This window comes from Neurospora tetrasperma (assembly GCF_000213175.1).
Source record: "Neurospora tetrasperma FGSC 2508 unplaced genomic scaffold NEUTE1scaffold_81, whole genome shotgun sequence".
Taxonomy (NCBI): Eukaryota; Fungi; Ascomycota; class Sordariomycetes; order Sordariales; family Sordariaceae; genus Neurospora; species Neurospora tetrasperma.
In genome coordinates this window covers 5,527,053-5,547,563 of record NW_009799179.1, presented here as the reverse complement: position 1 = coordinate 5,547,563, position 20,511 = coordinate 5,527,053, and the positions used below count along the sequence as shown (strand labels likewise).

Sequence of the window (20,511 nt, the reverse complement as noted above, 5' to 3'; positions counted from 1 at the left end):
CCCCCCCCCCCCCCCCCCCCCCCCCCCCTTTCAAATGCATTTCTAACCGTCTTCCAGATCTCGACTCCGAGCAACGTATCATTGCCTCCCGTGTTATCAAGCGTTTCATCATGCACGCCAAGAAGACTGCCTTCATCGTCGAGCACGATTTCATCATGGCCACTTACCTTGCCGACCGTGTTATTGTCTTTGATGGCAAGCCTGGTATCGACGCTCACGCCAACAAGCCCGAGTCTTTGCTTACTGGCTGCAACACCTTCTTGAAGAACCTTGATGTCACTTTCCGTCGTGATCCTACCAACTATCGCCCTCGTATCAACAAGCTGAACTCTCAGCTTGACCAGGAGCAGAAGCTCAGTGGCAACTACGTAAGTCTTGTTTCTGTTTCAATTCTGGAAAGATTTTCCTATCCTGCGACTTCTTACTAAGATTGTTTTCCCCTCTAGTTCTTCTTGGACGACCCGGAGAAGAGCAGTTAAAGACGGCATCTCCAATGATGTTCTTCCCAAGAATAATAAAAATAGCGGCAGAGGCAACAATACTAAACGCCACCGTCGTTGTTATGATGATGCATCGGATTCCGGCGTTCTAGGCGTCCAAAAAGAAAAGGGCAGTTCCTCCATTCATTGCGGCGCCGGGGATGGTAGCGGTAGCGGCGGCGGCGGTTCTGGTTCTGATCTCGAAACTGTCTCTTCCTCTTCCTCTGAGGACGATGCGCCGAATGATTAACCCCGGCGGCGGCAGTCTGTTCCCTGTTGCCTGGTCCTACGAAAAGAGAGAGATATACCCCTCCGTCACATGTTTTGTGAGAAAGTTTGCGCTGTGTTTCTGGTTTTGGCGAAACCCTTGCTTGAGGGTTGACTACAACAGCGGACGGGGGGGAAACCACCAACCTGGATTGGAACTTTTTGTAGATTGAGGGGCAACGGGTCAAGCAGGGCGACTGCCGCCGGAACTCTCAGAACCAAGTGGTTGTTTTGAGGGGACCAAAGCACAAAGAATGGGATAAGGGGAGGTTTGCAAGGGAGGCGATCGATCTGACTAGTTGATGAATACACATTGAATTTTAAGTGGGAATATCCCAATTGTTCTTATACATATACACATATATAAACTGCATCCACTCAGGTTGTGGTATCACGCTTCTCTTGCCGCCGAGCAGGCATTCTTCAGGACGAGAAACGCCTCGTCCCTCATGTACTGCGCTGCGACGACAAAAGCAGAGGCGATTCTAGATCAGACAAAGTACCGTCTCGGCGCGCGAACTACGAAAGACCCCCAAGAGCCCAAACAGCGATGAGGATAACTCAAGTTGCCAAGCCAAGTTCAAGCAATCAAGCAAATATAAGCAATCAAATCGAGGTCCCCAGTCGAGTTGACCAATCAATTAGAGGTCGTCAATTTGATTGATATTAATTGACCGACCAGTAGTATCCTGGGGTTAGGGTTAAAGTTGGCAAATCTGATACTTTTCCACCCCTTAAGATCGCCACCATCGGGCCACTTTAACTGCCCAGCGCTTAGACCTTCCCCTATCTCGAAATTTTTAGTATTTCACAGTGTATGACTGCTCGTATTTCTAGTGCGTTGCTGCCCGCATTTTTAGTGCTTTTTGAAGTTACATCGCCAACCTTCTACCCTACTAGTTAATTCAACCCCTATTGTACTTAACTACTCTTAATTATTCGCGATACTTATTAGTCTCTCCCCCCCTTACTGTAGATTATTACTAACCTCTGCTTAGCGCTATTAGTACCGCTGTTACGATGCCTGTCGTTAAAGATCGCGATACCTCTTCTACTGTAGCTACTACGCCGACCGTCTCTCTTAATAATGCGCCTACTTACGTCGCTGCGATCGAGATTCTCAACGGGAAGCGCCGTATCCCTATTACGCGACAAATACAGCTGCTAAAAGATATCTATCCGGACAATTTGCTTAAGAGTATTATCGATATACCAAAGATAACTAATAACGCGGACTAGTATATTTTAGAGAGTTGGCTAATTAAACGTTCCAAGCGAACCTCCTAGATCGGCGAATATAGTACGTATCTAGTTAAAGTATCGGGTAATTATAAGTTTGATAATTACTAGTACTATAATTATTGCTAGAAAATTTATACCCTATTCACTACTAACTCCTCTCTCTTTTATCTCCACTAAATTCACTCTATTAGGGAGCCGTTTAACGAAGACTCTGCGGACTAGCTAGAGTTTAAGAAGGCGAGATCGGTAGCCAAGCAATTTACTATATTAAATACCCCTATTGTTAAGCCTATTAGCAAAACCTTCCACGAATTATTAGTAAATATAATTATTACTGTGCGGCTTCTATACTCCTTCGTTAAGAATAAGGCATTTAGATTTCTATTAAAGTTAATAGACCGCAATATAGTAAATAAACTACTGCTAGAGTCGCGTTTTACTATGAAGGTGTAGTTTAAGAATAAGTATATGTACTATTTTGAGCGCCTTAAGACGCGGCTAGCCAATACCTACTTTCAGAAGCATCTCTCTTTCAATCTCTAGACTTCTCCCAACAGCCTTGCTATATTCTCAATCTTTGTTCATTACGTAAATATATCTATAGTATTTAGAAATAATTTACTTAGTCTCTTTAAGGTTTATAGTAATTATAGCGGCGAGAATCTAGTTGCTATAATCCTTTAAGTTATTAAATTATATAAGTTTAAGAGGGATAAGGTCGGTTGGTTTTAGAGCGATAATATTAATTTAAATAACCGCTATATTTATTACGTCTTTAAAGGATTATACCCTACTATAGTATACGAGAAATTCGATATTAAATTACTCTATCACCGCCTTTACTACTTTGGTTACGTTTTAAATTTAGGAGTAAAGGCCGCTATTAAATCGAGCGGGCCCGCTACCCCCGAGGTCGACCATCCTTTTATATAATTATTTACCGCTTAAGAAGATGTTATTATCCGGGAATAGTATAAGGAGGGACTGGTTGGGAGGCTTTATAATATTGTATAATTTATTTGTTGAAGTTTTTAAAAGCGGGCGAGGTTTTAAGAGATTATATAGTTTAGTTATTGCCCTAATTTTAATAATGACTTCGACTCCCTCCTAAATATACGTATAAATAATGAGAAATTCTCTCCAGTTCTTAATGTAGTCCTTAATAATACGACCTATTAGAATTTAGACTATCGTATAATATAATGCGCTTAGCGGTTGTATAAATATATTGATTATTATATTAGTAAGACTATTATTTATCCTAATCCCTTAAAGTGGTTCTTTAAAGACGATTAGTTAAATAGTAATAACTAGGCTATATTTGCCGCTATTATAGACGTAATGGGGCACTTTGAAGACTTTATTAAGAAGTTCAAGAAGTGTAGACCCCTCTTTTTAGTAGTAATCCCCAATCTTCACCGCCTTATTAAGGTTCTCAAAGAAAAGCGTACTCAATTTAATAGGAGGGTAGTATTTAATGCTTTTAAAGGTCTAAATATTCTAGAGTTTAATATTGTAGTAGTTAGTATTTAGCGGCGCCGTATATGTACTTTACAAATTAAATTATCCTTTCAACCCTAGTCCTCCTCCTTATATAGTAATTCCCTAATTAATTATACTAATAATATAACTAACGAGAGGATAGAATATATCGGTTTAATATTCGATAGAGTTATTAATAAATTAGTAAAGTATAGGGATTTAATAGAGGAGTACCTAGCTTATTGGATTTACTATATCCTCTACCCTAGTTATTACGGTAGATGGGTGGCCCGGTATTTTAACGACCGAGAGTATAATTCGATTATCGCCGACTTCTAGATTATATATAACGAAAATTACGCCAATTAATTAATTAAAGACCCGCCAATTGATACTAGTAGTTAATAAGTAAGGCGGGCTAATGAAGATTGGCTTATCGACCTTAATTTTTATAATACTCTCCCGTTATAATTAAAGAAGGAGGATGAACTATCCCGCTACTTCAATGATAAAATTTACGTTATTAATAATATACTAGGGTGGTAGAAGGCAAATAAGGGTATTTACCCCCGTCTATTACGTATAGCATTTGACTTCTACTCTATACCCTTCATAGTAGATGACTGTAAGCGCTCTTTCAGTAGTGCCAAATTAACCTTATCAAGTCAGAGGCACTGCTTAGTAGCTGACTCTATTAATATTATCGAGACTATAAAGTTCTAGCTATTTGCTGAGTTTGATAGGGAGGATATGGATAATTGACGACGGCGAGGTTATAAATGGAGGCACAGGGAGTCTGGAGGGGGGGGAGGGAGGTCTGGCGAGACCGTAGATATTAAGAATCAAGGGATTACGGTTCAAAAGCGCTAAAAATCACGATTTTACGACTTCAATTACTTGATTAATCAAGCAATCAATCAACTCGCCCCCCTTACTTGACCCACTCAATCAACTTCAAACCCTTATTTGATTGAACTTGAGTTATCCTCATCGCTGAGCCCAAAGACAGATTGATCTTACCCCTTGGTCTTGTTCACGCTTTCCCAAGCCGCAACCCTCCTTCATGACAGTAGCACATGCTACCCAACCCGCATGACTTATAGCGGCGGTTCGATGATGCAAATTGGAGAAAATCTCAATAATCTGACACGTCCTTTACACTGCCGTCACCACATAAGTATTGTACCTACCGTAGCAACTCGCCAAGTTGGCAAACCTCTACTGCCAGCCAGAAAACCAAGTTATCTGAGCATGAGCAGAATAAGCACAGTCCTGTAAGGCTCACGTCCGGCTTCCTGTACAGAAATGTGTGTGTGTGTGTATATGTGTGTTAAGTTGGAGGGCCATGTCACTCACTCACTGGTCGGGCGGGGACTTGTCAACTCGGCCCTTTTCGACTGTACTATGTACCACTTACTACATTCATTCAAAAACTGGGCCAGCAGAGCACATTCTTTCTGTATGCTGCCTACCTGCTCCTGCCTCCTATGCTTACTTACTGTCAGGCGCGCAAAGAGGGATAGGATAGTCTTTTGCCAATCTGGCGGGAGTTTCTACGGTAGATGACAGGTCGGACGGACGGTGTCCAGGCGCTGAAGCCGGGGTAGGTACCTATTCTCTGAGCAGTTCCTGCCATGCTGCAACACTCATACTCGTAGCTCGCCTTAGGCAGGCAGTACGGAGGCAGTTGATTTCATGGTTGAAGGGGGCGTCTGAATAAGCCTTTCTAGGTAGTTCGATCGCGATCACGGAGTGTGACATTATCACAAGACTTGAACGAAGGAGACAAAATATCTTGATCCCGTAAGTAGCGCGGCCAGCCAAGCCATGCCATCCATGCCATCCAAATGCTGGCTTAGTTGTTTATCTCTTTGTGAGCTTGGTACTCTTGCTATTTGGGACAAGATCGATCCCGAGCTAGAATAATCTTTGAACCCATGTACCTGAGTTGGAATATTTCAAGACAAGTCAGGTCAAACTTGATTTATGAATCGATCGGTGCGCATGAACCGGATCTGAAAACGCCTGGGAAAGTTGACCTAAAAAATATCGAGCTATCAATCCCAAAAAAAAAAAAAAAAAAAAAAAAAAAAAAAAAAAAAAAAAAACCGAAACTGGTCTTGGACTATATAGATGAGTGTGTTCCGTCCTCATCTGGACAAAGTTCGTCGAGACCGACTTACATTAGTGCTTAGCTACCACGGGAGCTAAACGGCTCTGGACATAGAGTGTAATACGATGAAACAGGGAGCAGTTAGGATGATCAAAACGAGACGACAGAGAGATGGGCGAAATAATCTGTACTTGCTCGGTTTTTAAGCATTGTTTGTGCTATTGATGCTACATGATCTTTCGTGGCTGTAGTTTCTGTCCAGGTTCCTTTCACGGTTTTGGGGGTTCCTTTTTTTTTTTTTTTTTTCCCCTTCTTTTTTCTTTTCTTTTTTTTTTTTTTTTTTCTTCACTCTCGTTTGCCGTGCTTCCCATGATCGTTGCTTCTACTACTTGGGATGCACTACAAGATGAATAGTCTCACTTGAGCGTACAGAAACCATTCTACTCACCTGAAAGACAAAATGATATGTGATCTTCCATCCGCCGTTAGGTAGTCGACGATTCGACAGTAGAGTAGGAAGCCAAACTCACCAGTAGGTGATGACATATACAAAGACTTTGGAAATTTAAGCAACTATACGACACAACACATTGGATCAGAAGGATATAGTCTACTCACCGATGATGGACAATGTCTGTTAACACCCGTCCTTTTAACACATGAACCATCCAATCGATCGCTCGTTCTATCCAACTTTTTTTTGTTATGTGCATAGTTTTCTACCTGGCCGAAGTCATAACGAAGGCGGATGGAAAGAGAGACAGAAGAAAAGGACAATTACAGAAAAAAGAAGTTTTGCTATTGATGATTAGGGATGGGAAGTGGTGGTGGTAAACACGTACGAGAGTACTTTCAGACTGCATATATAGCCATCCGGACTTCCCAACGCTTTCAGGCGGAGGTACACATAACCCTTCCGTAACCCCGACAAATCCTGGCTTGGAGCCAGCCTTGAACGGTCAGGCACTTAGTCCTCCTCAATCTCGCCCTCTTCGCTACCCGCACGGACGACAGCGGGTGGCGGCGGCGTTTTCTCCTTCTCTTGCTGTTTTTGGGGCTGTGGCGACTTGACGCCATCACGAGCGGGGCTAGTAGCCTCATCCTTAACGGCGGGAGCGGTGGCGGGAGCGGCAGGAACGCCGGCGGCAGGAGTAGCGGTGGTGCTAGGCTCGGTCTTGACTCTCTTCGCCGGGGGCCTACCGTCATGGCGGTCGTGTTCGTCCTCTTCGGGGCGGGTGCGGCGGGATGAGCTGGGTCTCTCGTCACCATATGGCAGCTCATCAACATCGCGATCCATTACTCGCCTACGATAGATTCTCTCCCTGTCCTCATCGCGACTGCGTCGTTCCCGGTCATAGTGGTTGAGCTCGTCGTGGCGAGGGCGGCGATCGTAGTCGCGGTCGCGGTCACGTTCACGGTCGCGGTCTCTGTCTCGGTGATCGCGATCCCTCTCCCGGTCTCTCTCCCGGTCTCGGTCCCGGTCTCTGTCCCGGTCTCTGTCCCTGTCTCTCTCGCGATCACGGTCACGATCACGGTCTCTTTCCCGTTCACGATCACGTTCACGGTAGTCACGACGATCACGATCACGCTCGCGATCGCGATCCCTATCTCTGTCTCTAATAGAGTCATGATGACCATCTACTGACCTGCGGTCCGAAAGCAGACTCTCTGCCATGCTGGACTTGCGGAAATTGCGTTCCCGCTCGGCGATGGCCTTGCGGCGGTCCGCCTCGTACGGATCGTGTTCTGGACTGCGGCTGCGAACGGAGCGTGCGCTGCTGCGGTGAGAGCGCTCACCTCTATCCCTATACAGGTCGCCGCGATCACGACGACGCAGTCGGTCTCTTTCGGCCTCTTCTTCCTTTTCCTTCAAGCGGCGAATGTGTTTTTCGAAGGCACTGCGGCGAGCCTCGTCGGAAGCAACAGCCTTAAACTCGTTGCTCTGAGCAATGCGACCCTCTACCTGCTCGTAAGTTTCATTGACCGTGATGGGAGGTTCCAACCTCTTAAGGTATGAACGAAGATCGTCCAAGGCACGACGCTGCTGGCGTTCAGAATGCTTGTCGTCATCTGCTGACCGTTTGGCCTTCTTTTCTTGAAGCTGTTTTTCGGTAGTTAGATATTCGTTCCCGCATTGGGTAAATGTAGGTCACTTACACGCTCGAAAATAAGCTCAAGAATATCGCGCTCAACGTTAGCGGTGCGGCGGTCATCTTTCACAATTGCTTCAAACTCTTGGAAAGTAGTCTTGGGAGTGACCTCAAACCGTTTATCCTGCCATCCTTCGTTAGCGGAGATCCGAAAGTAGGTTTTTGGTTTCCAGTGTCCTCACATCAATAACATCCAGGATATCATTCCTGGTGGTTCTCAAGGCACGTTCTTCTTCCTCGACGACGTCCCAGAACAATTCCATGGGGGTAGAGCCGGGCTGACCGGCCATAGCCAAGTACCTCTCATCGTGTTCGAGAAGAGGGTAGACCTTGGACCACTTGGATCCTGCTTTGATCTTACCATCCTTCCTCAACTCAGCAAGAAGAGCGCAGAAATTGTCGCGGTTCTTGCGCTCCTTGCGAAGCTTCTTGTTCTTCTCCTCTTGCCTAGAGTCGTTGAAGGTACGTTCTAAAGCTTTGACGTGGTTTTGAAAAACGGTCAGGATATCATACTTGCTGAGGGACTTGTACTTCTCATCCTGTTGGAACTCTGCAGTGCTCTCAATAGTGCCTTGAGCTTCAGACCACCTAGTGTAGGGCTCAAGGTCAAGTTTCGGGAGAAGCTCAATCAACCCGTCCATGGCACTCTTGCGTAAAGCGATCTGTTGATCCTTGTGTGCCTTTCTAAGCTCAACCCGGTAGTCCTCAAACAACTGGCGTCGCTCATTGTCGTCATTGGTAGATCGGAATATGGTCTCGCCCTCGATCATGGGCCGAGCAGTTTTCCAGCGTGTGTAGTGCTTGATTTCCGGGTGGCTTCGTAGCATCGTGGCGAAATCGGCGCGTAGCTTAGTTAGTCTCTCCTTTGCACGCTCCTTATCCTGAACAATGACATCATGGCAATACTTCTCGAAAGCGGCCTTGCGATCCTTTGGATCCTTGATAGCGCGGAACTGAGGATCCTTGACAACAGCTCGGAGGGTTTGTTCCCAAGTCCAATCGGGCTGGACGCCACTGCGTTTCAGAAGTTTGACGAAGGCAGCCTCCGCCTCCTCTGGTGTCGCGTATTCCGGATCGGCGGTCGCAGGAACGAAAGCTGGAGCTGAATTGTTGTTGCCAAACGTCAACTGACGCGACTCTCCCAGTGGCTCTCGGTAGTCGCGGTGGTCGCGGTGGTCACGGTCCCGATCCCGATCCCGATCGCGATAGTCACGATCACGGTCCCGATCACGATAGTCACGGTCGCGATCGCGGTCGGGGCGGTAGTTGTCAGACTGACCGCCTCCATATCCACCTTGATGGCCACCTCCGGGAGCCGAAAAAGGACCGGTAGGAGTACTGTTGAGAAAGATGTCAGTTACTGCATTGCCTGACCGAGGGCGCATGGGCCAAGGACTTACGCAGCGCTGGTCGGTGTCGTGGTTCCGACACCAAGAGCTTGCTTGTAGACTTCAGGCATCTCCCACGAGCTTTGCTTGGTTTCAGTGTTGTACCAGTACTTTTTGCCGCCCTCGGCTGTATATTCTTTCCAGGGCTGGTTGGCGAGCGCACGCTAGGAGCTTGTTAGCACTTTCTGTTTCGGCGATGGACTGTGAACGTCATTAACATACCTCGGCGGGAGTCATCAGCTCCTCCGGCTTGGTCCATTGCGTAACCCTCGTCAGGGAGTTGTAATAGTATACACGTCCATCAGGCGTACGGTGTTCTTGCCAGGTCAGGCCTGGCTGCGGGAACGGCCCGCCGGGCAGCGGATTCATCGTGACTGAGTATGTGGTCGATACTGAAAAGAGATGTTCCTTTCCGTAGATATTTCCGCCTAGTTATAGGTGGTCGGGGGTCCGGAAGCGATGCGGTCGTGGGGTTGAAGAAATCTTTCGAGGCTGCGAATTGGAAGAGGCCGGGACCCCAAGAAAATGCGCGACAGGCGAAAGAGTGACGGGGAAAATGCACGGATCCACTGCAGTTTGGCAGTTTGCGGTCCAGCGATTCAAATGCCAAGACCATAAGGTAGCCGGGGAGTGCGTGGCACAGACCATTCCAGCTTCCGTGGGGCTGTGGATTGCTCAGGCTGTCACTCTGCCTAGGGTCGCCCCTGGCACTTCAGGCCTGTCGCTGTCACTGACTGCCGTGCCCGGTTCAGAAGACGCCGGCCGGGCGCTTGCCGTTCGTTGTGTTGTGGACTTGCGGTGTTACTCAACCTCACAGTCGGTCCCGGTTACCTTAACACCGGCGCCCGGTTCAGTCCACGTACGACCCCTGAATGCCTTCACTGTAGTACCTTCCACATATCTGATCTAGTGTACTGGAAGAACACTGCACAATTTATGACGGGGCATCTTTAGTATACTCCGCGATTGGACCAGCAGGAAACACGGTATTCAAACCAGAGGAGCGGAAATTCATCATCATAACCAGCGTCCACCGTAACTGGCCAGCCAAGTACCTTACTGCTGGCCTCACACAAAGACCCAGGAGAGGCAAACAACCGAGCCCACGACACTCACTCATATCTCCACAACGCAATGGTTAATAACATGAATGACGACGACGACACCCACGATGATGGCCAAGCATTTTTGGAACAGTCCTATTTCAGTTACATCATCCCCTCGGCTTCCAATTTTAAGGCAGACACAAATTCACCACCAAGCTTGCTAGAAGGCATCAGTCAACGAGATGTGCTGTTTTTCGGTATGAGGTTGGCATCACGTACCCGCACTGTCTTCTCACTTTACTTATTCCCTGACTGCAGATGAGACGGCTGATGTCTATCTTGTACTCCGTACCCCTCACCAATATGAGGACACACTACGATCCTCGCTATCCCGTATAGTCGTTACATTAGAGGCTCAGATCGTGAACGGCCATGGATCCGACCGTGAAGGTCCTCCGGCAGCAGAAATTATCTACACTGGACTCGTTCCAGATCCAGCCGATGCCATCATCTTGAGTACTGGGGAGGAGGAGAATGAAAAGGAGAAGGCCGAAGAGGAAGGGGACAGCAAAGCCGATTATGGAAAGGATTTATATGTTTACGCCATCTGGAGGATGCCCGTCTTCGTATCACGACCAAGGATCAGACTACAAGCACCCTCTATTGTCTTTGCAGCAACTGCCGGCTTGAAGCTCCTTGATCCCAGGAAATCTCGAGACATGGCCGACGAGGGCTACATGCAAAGTTGCGCACCAGCAGGCCTCAACCTTCTCGAGTCCTTCTCCGATGACCCAATGTTAGGCGGGATTCAGCCCCGTCTTTCCGCTCTCCGGGTATCCAGAGTCGCTCCCGTCACACAAACAAAACAACCACTACGTCTGTTCAGGGGCATGCAAAGCCTCAGACTTCGAGTCTATCCCGTCGTCCACACGCGGGTACGCTTCGCGCGGCCCAACACAAGCCCACCAAGTCCAGCGTTAATCGCCCTCCTTGAGGTGGATTTCACCCCCTTCTTCGACTGCGAAGCCGCCTTGCGAAAGATCGACCTAGCCGTAACCGACGGCACAGTTGACGATCTCAACAACCAAGATCTTATGGCCCTCCCCCTGCACTGCGTCGCCCACGACCATCTCACCTTCCTTTACCGACTCGCACCGCGTCAGCTCGAGATCATCAGCAAGCACCCTTCTCGAGAGCTCATCATCACAGTCGAGGTGGCGGTCCTCGTCCAGCCCAAAGGCGCCGACCCCTGCACCCCGAAACTGACCATGTCCTGGACCACGCCACTGGACTTTACACTGCCCGTCAACCCGGGCTTCGGCACGCCCATGACGAAGCCGATCGAACGCAGACACAAGCCTAGCCAGCTCTCTATTTCGGGCGGCGTCGACTCGATGCCGCTCGTCTCGCCCTCCGTCACCCGCCCGGACGCGCTCCCCTCGCTCGAGGCCTCCATCACCACGCAGCGCATCTTCGAGACGCCCGTCCCGGACTTTGGCATCACCGTGACCTTTGTTGGGCCCGACCGGCCCGTGTACGCCGGTGAGGAATTTGCCTGGACGGTGTTCGTCGTCAACCGCACTAAACCCGAAGGCGCCACTGGCACCTCTTCGACTTCCACCTCCACCTCCGCCAACACCACCACTACCACCACCAACGGCATCATCACCACCCGCAGCAACAGCATCAGCATCACCAACGCCATCAGTGGTATCAGCGGCATCGGCGGCGATGGCATCCCCACCATCCTCACCACCCCGTCCACCACCACCACCACCAACACCACCTCCACCACCTCTGGCTCTCCCGCCTCCCAGCGTAAACTAGCCCTCTACGCCCTCCCTAAACGTCGCCGGAACGAAGTCCGTACGCACCGCGCCTTATCCACCGCGGCGCCCTCTAACAAGCGCGACCCGCTTATCGCGGACGCCGTGCTGGACGATAACGTGGTGCACGCGATGCAGCGCAGCAGCGTGGTGGACAGCACCGAGGTGGTTTGTTTGTCTGCGGACGCGCGCGTGGGGCCCCTTGCTCCCAATGCGTGCGCTGTGGTGGAGCTGAGGTTTTTGGCGCTTAAAGAGGGGGTGTTGGGGATTGAGGCGGTGAGGATTGTGGATTTGGGGAGTCAGGAGCATGTGGATGTTAGGGAGTTGCCTGCTATTGTTGTCAGGGCAGGGAGGAAGGATGGGGAGAAGAAGGAGGAGGGGGGTGATGACAAGGGTGGTGAGAGGGAGGTGTTTGAGGAAGTGTCTGTGGAGTGATATGATGGTTTTTATGGGCGCTAAGTGATCATAATAGTGAGCTGGTTTGTTGGTATGACGGATGGAAGCTAGTTGAGATTGGTAGACCGGGTGGTCAAAGTAGATATCAATGCTATTGCGATTGTTTTGTGATGATACGGGCCGGCGAAGAATAGCACAGCCAACGGCGAGATGAGCTTGGAATAACTAATCGGGTATGGTCACTGGGTCATTCTCAGTAACATAATCATTGTCGTCCATGTTCACACACTGTTGCCGTTAAATATCGTGGAGGATTCTTGTGGACGAGATACCGTCATGGAAATCTGAGCCCGATCAAATTGTTATATCCTCAGCGGGCTCATGGAGCCTAGTGGGTCAAGCATACTCAACTACCTGATATACTTTAATGTAAGAAGTGTTCGAAGCGGTTAACGGCCAGTATCGGGGATAGCACTCTTGAGGAGAAACCAGGGATTGAGCATAGGGAGATCAATACAGCCATTGAGGCGGTCGCCCCCCTCATCCTGTGAGGTTGGGGTGCCAGAAGCGAAAGTTACCTACGAGCTGAAGTGCCTGAAGAAATGAAACACGTGATGGCTGGCTTCATGCTTCCAGAAGAAAGAAGAAAGTTGTTCCTGTGCTGATATCGCCGTCAACACAGGCATACATCTGCACCCAGCCTGGAAGACATAAAGAGTTAGGAGCTGGACAGGGGCCGAAGAAGACTCGTACATCAATAGTCAAATATAACACGAGGTTGCGGAAACATGGAAGTGAGGCAAGATAGAAACTGAAGCGTCGCCGTAAAGGATAATCCAATTTGAGAAGAGCGTACCCTAAACCGCTACATGGTGCGTTATCCAAACAAGTCCTTGCTGACCGAACAAAACCAAGGAAAATTTGTATTCGGAAAGTGAATAAAGAAGGGGTCATAAAAAAGCCAGGGAAGAAGAGTCGAAGCCAGACCCAGGCGCAAAGAAATACATTCTGCCACCGCAAAAAAACAGGGTATAACACTCGTATGTGACCAAGAAACATTTCCTTCCTCCTGTCTCCTCGTACCAAGCACTGCAGGGCTGAGAACCCCTGCCTAGCACCCCAAGCATACGAAACCGCCGGGAATCATATAACGGAAAGCCATAATAACCACAGAATCGCCAATCACCCGAGTTTCCGAGTCGGTAAAAAGCTCATGTGTACAGCCGTTGAGTACTTCGCGAGTTGGGAAAAAAGAGAGTAGGGATCTGGAGAGCCAGCAGATCCAGCACGCCAACAAAAGAGGTATCATCCGAAAAAAAAGAATAAAAAGGAACCGACAAACATGTTACTAGCCCTCCATCCACCATGCACTCCTCTATGATCCGATATCGGAAAACCGAATACTGCAAACCAATTGCACGCCCGCCCAACAAGAGGCTCGCTCGCCTCTCCAATGAGTCGAATACTGGGGTATCTTTGAAACGTTTGAAACTCGGAAATCGAAGGATGACCGGGCGGCAGGCGTGATATTTCTAGCAATCGTTTTCCCTCCTGGAATGAGGCAGAAGTGTCATGAATGGCGCCGCATCAACAACATGGCTGGTCACACCGAACCAAATGCGCACCGTCACAGCGTCGTCCTCATCTACTGTGGTTGGTTGGTCCACCACGTAGCAGGAGTTTGCTGTTGTTGGGTCCATGGCTGCGAAACGGCCGGGGATGGTGCGCTCTGGTGCATGTATTGGCGCGGAGTTTGGTCATTTGAGTACATCCCCTGAGAGGGAGCACCATAGCCTTGGTTCATGCTGGGCATAGTCGAGTAAGACAAGTTATTTGGCTGAACCTGGCTTCCAGAACCCGAGTGTCGCAACTGGGGAGCAGGGGACTGCTGGGAATGGGGCTGTTGGGGCTGGGCAGTGTAGGCTGAGTAGCTGTGCTGCGGCGTCTGGGGCGTCGGGGGCCACATTTGGGAATTGGTATAACCGTAGTTCTGGCCGGGTTGTGGCATGCTTCCGCTAGAAGCTGACGAGGAGTTTGTTGGCTTCGAGCTGTTCTGAGCTGGAGCTGGAGCCATACCTCTCATTGTACCTTGAGTGGCCGAAGCCTGTGCATGAAGGGGCTGCGAGTACGGTGCCGCCGTCATCATCATTTGAGGGCTCTGGTTTGGCACGATGGCAGGTTGCTGTAACCCAGAACTAGGGGCATGAGATGATGCGGCTGGCCGGCTGGTAGGAACAGCAGATGCTTCGGAACCGACCGGCTGGTTCAGGTTCGTGGCAGTGGCTTGATCGTGCGGCCTTCGCCACAGGTTTTGCAGGTAATCACCACGCATCTCACGTTGCTGGTTAACGGCCCGGTTGAACTCGGCTGCATGGTGAGCTTGCGCATGCAGTTCGGATAGAGGCGTAGTCTGGGTCCGATCCTGGTACGGCGGACCAGTAATCTCTTGTCGCGGGCCAGTCTTCAGAATAGTTGAGTAGTCCCGGCTCCTAGTATCATGGTAATCTGGTCCTAGTGTTATTACGGGCATTCTGGTCGAGGTTGTTGGCGGCGGTCCAATCATACCTGGTTGTACGAGGGGCTGAGGGGCGCCATACGGGCCTGGGTTCGTGTTGTAGATGATCTCCCCGTGAGGTCCTCCGAGCATAGAGTTCTGGTTGGCTTCGGCGGCTGCTTCCCTGGCCTTGGTTCCCCCAGGTCTTTTTTCTCCGGCCAGATCAGCCTCGGTGAAGCCTTGTTTCCGTGCCTTTGTTTCCCAGTAATCGTCCCTGACGCGGCGGCCGTTGGTAATCACCCTGCTACCAAACTGACGGAACATGCTGCGGGCCGTGACGATGGCAATCTGGCGTGACCTGTACGAGAAAGGCAAGATCTCCTGGTTCACAAGGTCGTCCTTTTCCTCTTGGTTCGCTATGATCTTGTACAGTGACCTGTTCTTATTAAAAAGCAGATATGAGTCGCGGTAGCCGAGAACTCGGGCACATTCGGTGGCCAACATGAAAAGCTTGTCCCCTCGGTTGGGTACCAGAAAGGTTCGGCATCTGTATTCACGATTTCCGGTGAGTTGCCCATTTGGCATAACCTTTTTTTCACCGGCCTCGTCAATCTCCCTTGGCAAATATTCATCTCCGCCAGGCCCAAGCTGGTCGGTTGTGTGGTCGCGAACGGTCGGCAGGGCTTTCAGGGTCGTCTTGGTTGGGGTCGTCTTGGGAGGCGAGGCCTGGAGAGGCGTGGCTGCGGGGGCGGGCGCGGGTGCGGGGGCATACGTGGGTGTTTGTGTCGGGAGTGGGAGAGGAGCACTTTGGCTCTGTGGTGTCTGTGGTGGAAGTGTCTGTTGGATAGACGGCGCAACGGGGCCCTGGCCGACGGGCTCGGGGACACCCCCAGATGGTCTGGACTTCATCGGTCTTCCTCGCTTTCTAGGCTGCTTATCACCACCTGTTCAGGGCGCAAAACGTTGTCAGCGTGTTCAACGGCAGCACCTCGTAGCACGACTAAACATGTAACAGGGACGAGGTACACCGAGTTGCAGACGACACAGATACACAGGATCAGGATGGAATGCACAACATACCGTCATCACCAGTGGACCCTGGCGGTCCTAAGTAATGATAATCGTCGGGAGAACGTTCCCGTTTGAGATTCCGTGGTGGCCCGCTCAAGTCTGGTCGGACACGCACGTCAGTATTTCACATGCAAGGATATTGCGGCAGCGTTTCAGATGAAAGAAGAGAAAACGAGATTGCAGAGCGATTGGCAAATCTAACGACGCGACGGGGATGAAGTGCCTAGACGCGAGCAGTCCGCGAATCCTGGGGAGCGGGGAGGGGGTGCTGGTGGATGCCGAGCGGACGGGGTTTGCGGGGCGATGACTTGATCATTGTCGCAGACCCAGCAGGCGGCCTAGGCCCAGGCAGCGCATCGCTGGGCCCGCGAGCACCTGTAGAATGAAGGCACTCTCCCCGCTTCGATGCCATCCCGTCGCCGTAGTAAACATGGATACGGAGGAGGATGAGAAGGATTCAATATCGTTGCCGTCCGGATTCCGTCGAAAGGGTCGGCATCAAAGTCGGGTTGATAATGGACTAGATCCACCCTTGCCCGGGCCTCGTCCGGCACCAACACCACCGTCATGGTTCACGCACACGCAAACGCAAACGCAAACGCAAACGCACCGTGACACCCATCACGCAGTCCCGGTCGCAGGGGCAGGCGCGCACACGCAAGGGACCAGCGACAAGGGGGTAACTGTTCGGGAAATATTCCAAGACCCCAGAGCAGGGCAGACACTAAAGAAATGTGATGGTGGCATACCTGTGTTGAGCGCAGCGGGATTGATCGTTGCACTATCAACGCCGTTTGGCTGTGCTGCGTACATGAGTGCAGGCGACGTCAACCACGTCAACGGGTCTGCGAAACAACGTGTCTTGATATAGTTGGGTTGGCCGGGGGGTGGAAGCACTCGCGCACCGGAGGAGGGGGGGAGGGGGTAGGGAGGAGCCAAGGGCGGGACCAAGTGTCACAGCCGAGTCCAAAGCTATGATTTCGGATTTGGAATGCACGAGCGCTGGGTGATGCAGAAAGAAAGTTAGGTTGTGCATATGGGGTTATAGGATTTGCAAGGAACTGAAAGACGCACAAGAGTCAGCTAGGTAGCCAGACCTGTGAAACGGTTGGTTGGCGCAATTCAGAAGAACCACGAGCTGACCAGTCGAACGAAACTTGTTGCAGTGATGGCACGGCGAGGGGGGGGGGACAGGCTCCAGATATGATGATAGGTAATGGAGTTCGTTCGCCTGGTCGAATGAACGAATGAAGTGAAGGAACAAGAGGCAAGATGAATTTTTTTTTTTAGAAATAAAAGTTCGGGGGAAAAGAAGTACGTAAAGTCCGGTCGCTCACTCAGCTTTTGGAATCTCATGTTCCCGGGTCCCGCCGGGCGCGCCGTCGGGTGTGTCTATCGCTTTCTCTGAGAACTTGAACTTGTAACTTCATGCTTGGACGGATCTTGATACGATAACCTCAAACTACACTACCGTATGCTAGTTTCCCGGGGTGTCATCCCTCCCCCCCAAAAAGGGCACGAGAGCATCATCTAAGCCTTGGCTTCAAACATGATAATATCAGCCTTTTTTCTATTTTATAGCTTCATGTTTCCAAGCATGTACGGTCGCCATGTTCCTTCCATGATCATTGCTCGCAAAGCACAATGAGATGCGCAAGCGCACTAGGATTTGGGTGGGCAAGTGCAGGCAGGCGTAGCTTACAAGGTGGGGCCTTGGCATGTGGACCGCCTTCTGCAGGCAGTTGCAGCCCATGTTCCAGGCTCCCCCCTGTCAGACTGGTCATCCTAGACAGAAGTGGAGAGTGCGAACATGGGAATGCAAGGGAGGGGGCGTGTACATAGCAGTCGCCAGGCCACTCATAACAAGGCAACGCCGCGATGTGATACGTAGAGCATCCAGTAAAGCTCCGAGAAGCTGCCTGTATGATGTCGTACCAAGGCGGGCAAGGTGAGATCAGGTCGAACTCGGCCTGCTTGGTAATGGGGTACTAAGTCATATGCCCGCGAATCTCGTCTCGCTGTTGGTTGTGGCGGTTCAACCGAATGAACGGGCGGGCGCGTGGCGGGACAAAGACAAAGTTAGAAGCTGGAACCGAACTGAATCTCTTCTTTCTCCATACGCATTAGAGTTGGACAAAGCTACAATCTCGAAGTGGTAGGTAGGTAGCGGTTGCGGTGCCCGCTGGGAAGGGCCCAAATGCTGGAGGAGGGTGGTTCGGGGCGCCGAGGTGTGGTGGATCAAGTACCAGTGTCGCGTCAATATGGGCGAGGATGGACGGCTTGGACGAGCACACTACATGCTACACTAAATGATGGTGAGGATGGGCGGGAAGCAGTTCTAGCAGTCTGGAGAAAGTGGGGTTCATGCCGTAACGGATGGATCTGGTACGGTTTCAGTGACAGCAGCAGCATGGTGGTCCATCAGCCCGGCCGTGTTAGGTTTTGTCCAGGATTGTCAAGCTCGGTTGGCTCCAGCACCCTGCTACCATTGTCTTGGTCCGACCCGAGATGCCTACTCCTATGCTTTCCTTGGTAGCATACGTTACGCTGTTACGATCTGAATATACAGATGTAAGCCCTACCGGAGCCTACCTAGAGGGTCTCCAGTCATTATGACTCTAGGCGAGGTGATATCGACAGCGACAGCGAGTAAGTCTATAGCATCGATCGTATTCGTGTAAGAACAGACACTCCAAGAGCGGTGTTAACGGCTTGTGCCAAGTGCGAGTCGGACTGTTGTCGCTCTCGTGAAAAATCCTTGTAGCCGCAGTTGAGTATGGCGGCAGTGTGACTTTGCAACCTTGACGTGGAATAGGAGGGTGCGGAACGACCTGCTGGGACGTCTTGGGACGGGAGCCGGGTATGCTGTTAGTGTGGACGTCGAATCTGTGAGACCACGAGCTTTGTCGGCAAATTCTCGAATAATGCAAAGGCCCAAACCACCTTCCAAGTACATATCCACCTGCAGGGAAGCGGCGGAATTTCCAAGTACACTTTGCATACTGCACCTTATTCCCTTGCTGCATCCTGACTACCACGCGACATACATATCATGGGCCCAACGTTCGCAGGAGATGTGTGATCAACTACAAATTGAGACCCTTTTCTAGTTCTCTGAGACTCTACTTCCATCCATGGAACTGTCGGAGAACGAAGAGTGTACCAAATATGGGTCGCACAATATTCGCAAAAATACAGGGAGTGAAGCGTCACGCCGTCAGCTGCATCGTGAATAATATCACAGGACATGATATGAATCCTACCCTGGCCTGGAACACCTCCCCGCTTACAATGACGAAGCGCTCTAGCCAATACAAGTGGGGCGACCGCATCTGTTGAGAAGATGGAGACATGGGGAAAGGTGGCCCCTACAAGCCACGATGTTAGATAGACGCCTAGAGCTTCGGAGTATGTGCTATGTAAACAGCTACCAGCGACCCAAACAATACAGAGTACGAGGATATCGTCGCTGAGTGTATCTGATAAGGTGTAAGTATACAAATGGAGTTAGGATAGTTGTAAGGAGATGGAAGACAGCTGCGATCTCAATCTTCGATGCAGATGTATGTACCATGTCGAGCATGTGCAGCAAAAGCATTTGCTAGGGAGCATGGACATTGCTACCTCATGTAGTGTAGTCATGAGAACAAGAATGATTGATAATGACCTGCCAGGTTTTTGCCGTTGAGAAAATCCCGCTCTATAGCTTCACAGCGGAGCCAAATATTGAGTCGTACAGCATTCACTTGCTGAGAATGAAGCCATGGCAGGAAAAGCATCAAGAAATTGATGGCCTCGACGTCGTCTGAACGTAGGAGTATGTATAGCCTTAATCTTTTTGGTGGATGCTAGGGGAAAATTTGTGGGGATGACAGAAGTTGTAAATGCTGCGATTAGCCCACAGTACATTCATTCAGTATCAGAGACCCTCGTCAACGAGACCAAATCCACAGAAAGGGCATGCCAATCTCCACTCTACTAACACGTTCTCTACCCGCCATGGCACGTCGAAAATGCCTTATCAGGTCTGTTCATTGAAGCGTGCTTCAACTATGCAGAGGTGGACGCTTTTCAGTCTGGGGAGTATGACCTACTGCGGAACATCGAGAGGTAGGTACTGTATATGTATGAATTCAACTTCATAGTGTACGAGTCTAGCAACCAGGCGTCAAATCGAAATGTACAACACCCTACCAGCCTTGTTGACGTGCAGATTGTGAAGTAGGTGGTTGGCAGGCCGCGCCCGGTTCTGATCAGCGCAGTGGGGCATCTGATGTCTTTCCCGACAATCCTGGCTGTGCCTTCCACTCTGACTTCGAGTTCGGCTTGACAATGTCTGATTGTTGAATGCACTACCGACCTCCTCTGCCTCTCGTTATCCTCTTCTCAATCGCTGGGTACAAACCAAAAGATACGAACTCAACAATCGATGGTGTCTTTTTACCTCTTTCTGAACATAAACAGGCAAGTTACGGCGATTATCCTACTTTAGCGGCGATTGAGGGGCGTTTCCCTGGCGAGTAAACTGCGCGTTGCCATTGGTTAAGTCAAGCTTTA

General features: G+C 50.1%; 5 protein-coding genes across 5 annotated transcripts in view; 3 read left to right on the top strand and 2 right to left on the bottom strand.

The window, feature by feature from the left end:
* Positions 1-1,080, top strand: part of NEUTE1DRAFT_150244 (uncharacterized protein) — a gene marked incomplete at both ends in the record, with an annotated part of 3,902 nt that extends 2,822 nt beyond the window's left edge. Inside the window, 2 exons of the mRNA XM_009858094.1 lie at positions 58-368; positions 447-1,080. Of these exons, the coding sequence (XP_009856396.1) occupies positions 58-368; positions 447-479 (344 nt within the window). The remainder of the gene's footprint in view (positions 1-57; positions 369-446) is intronic.
* A 2,939-nt stretch (positions 1,081-4,019) lies between these two features.
* On the top strand, positions 4,020-4,193 carry NEUTE1DRAFT_54937 (uncharacterized protein; the record flags this gene model as incomplete). Its single annotated transcript, XM_009858093.1, has 1 exon — positions 4,020-4,193. A coding segment is annotated over one exon (174 nt), but the record flags the coding sequence as incomplete, so codon positions are not given.
* A 2,357-nt stretch (positions 4,194-6,550) lies between these two features.
* Positions 6,551-9,490, bottom strand: NEUTE1DRAFT_126217 (uncharacterized protein; the record flags this gene model as incomplete). Its single annotated transcript, XM_009858092.1, has 5 exons — positions 6,551-7,684; positions 7,741-7,857; positions 7,916-9,071; positions 9,134-9,285; positions 9,344-9,490. 5 exons carry the CDS (start codon positions 9,488-9,490, stop codon positions 6,551-6,553), a joined length of 2,706 nt encoding a protein of 901 aa, XP_009856394.1.
* A 777-nt stretch (positions 9,491-10,267) lies between these two features.
* NEUTE1DRAFT_150242 (uncharacterized protein) lies at positions 10,268-12,555 on the top strand (the record flags this gene model as incomplete). The annotated part of the gene is made up of 2 exons (XM_009858091.1): positions 10,268-10,424; positions 10,486-12,555. 2 exons carry the CDS (start codon positions 10,268-10,270, stop codon positions 12,426-12,428), a joined length of 2,100 nt encoding a protein of 699 aa, XP_009856393.1.
* Positions 12,556-14,034: 1,479 nt separating this feature from the next.
* On the bottom strand, positions 14,035-16,767 carry NEUTE1DRAFT_54470 (uncharacterized protein; the record flags this gene model as incomplete). The annotated part of the gene is made up of 3 exons (XM_009858090.1): positions 14,035-15,827; positions 15,964-15,990; positions 16,704-16,767. 3 exons carry the CDS (start codon positions 16,765-16,767, stop codon positions 14,035-14,037), a joined length of 1,884 nt encoding a protein of 627 aa, XP_009856392.1.
* Between the last annotated feature and the right edge of the window lie 3,744 nt (positions 16,768-20,511).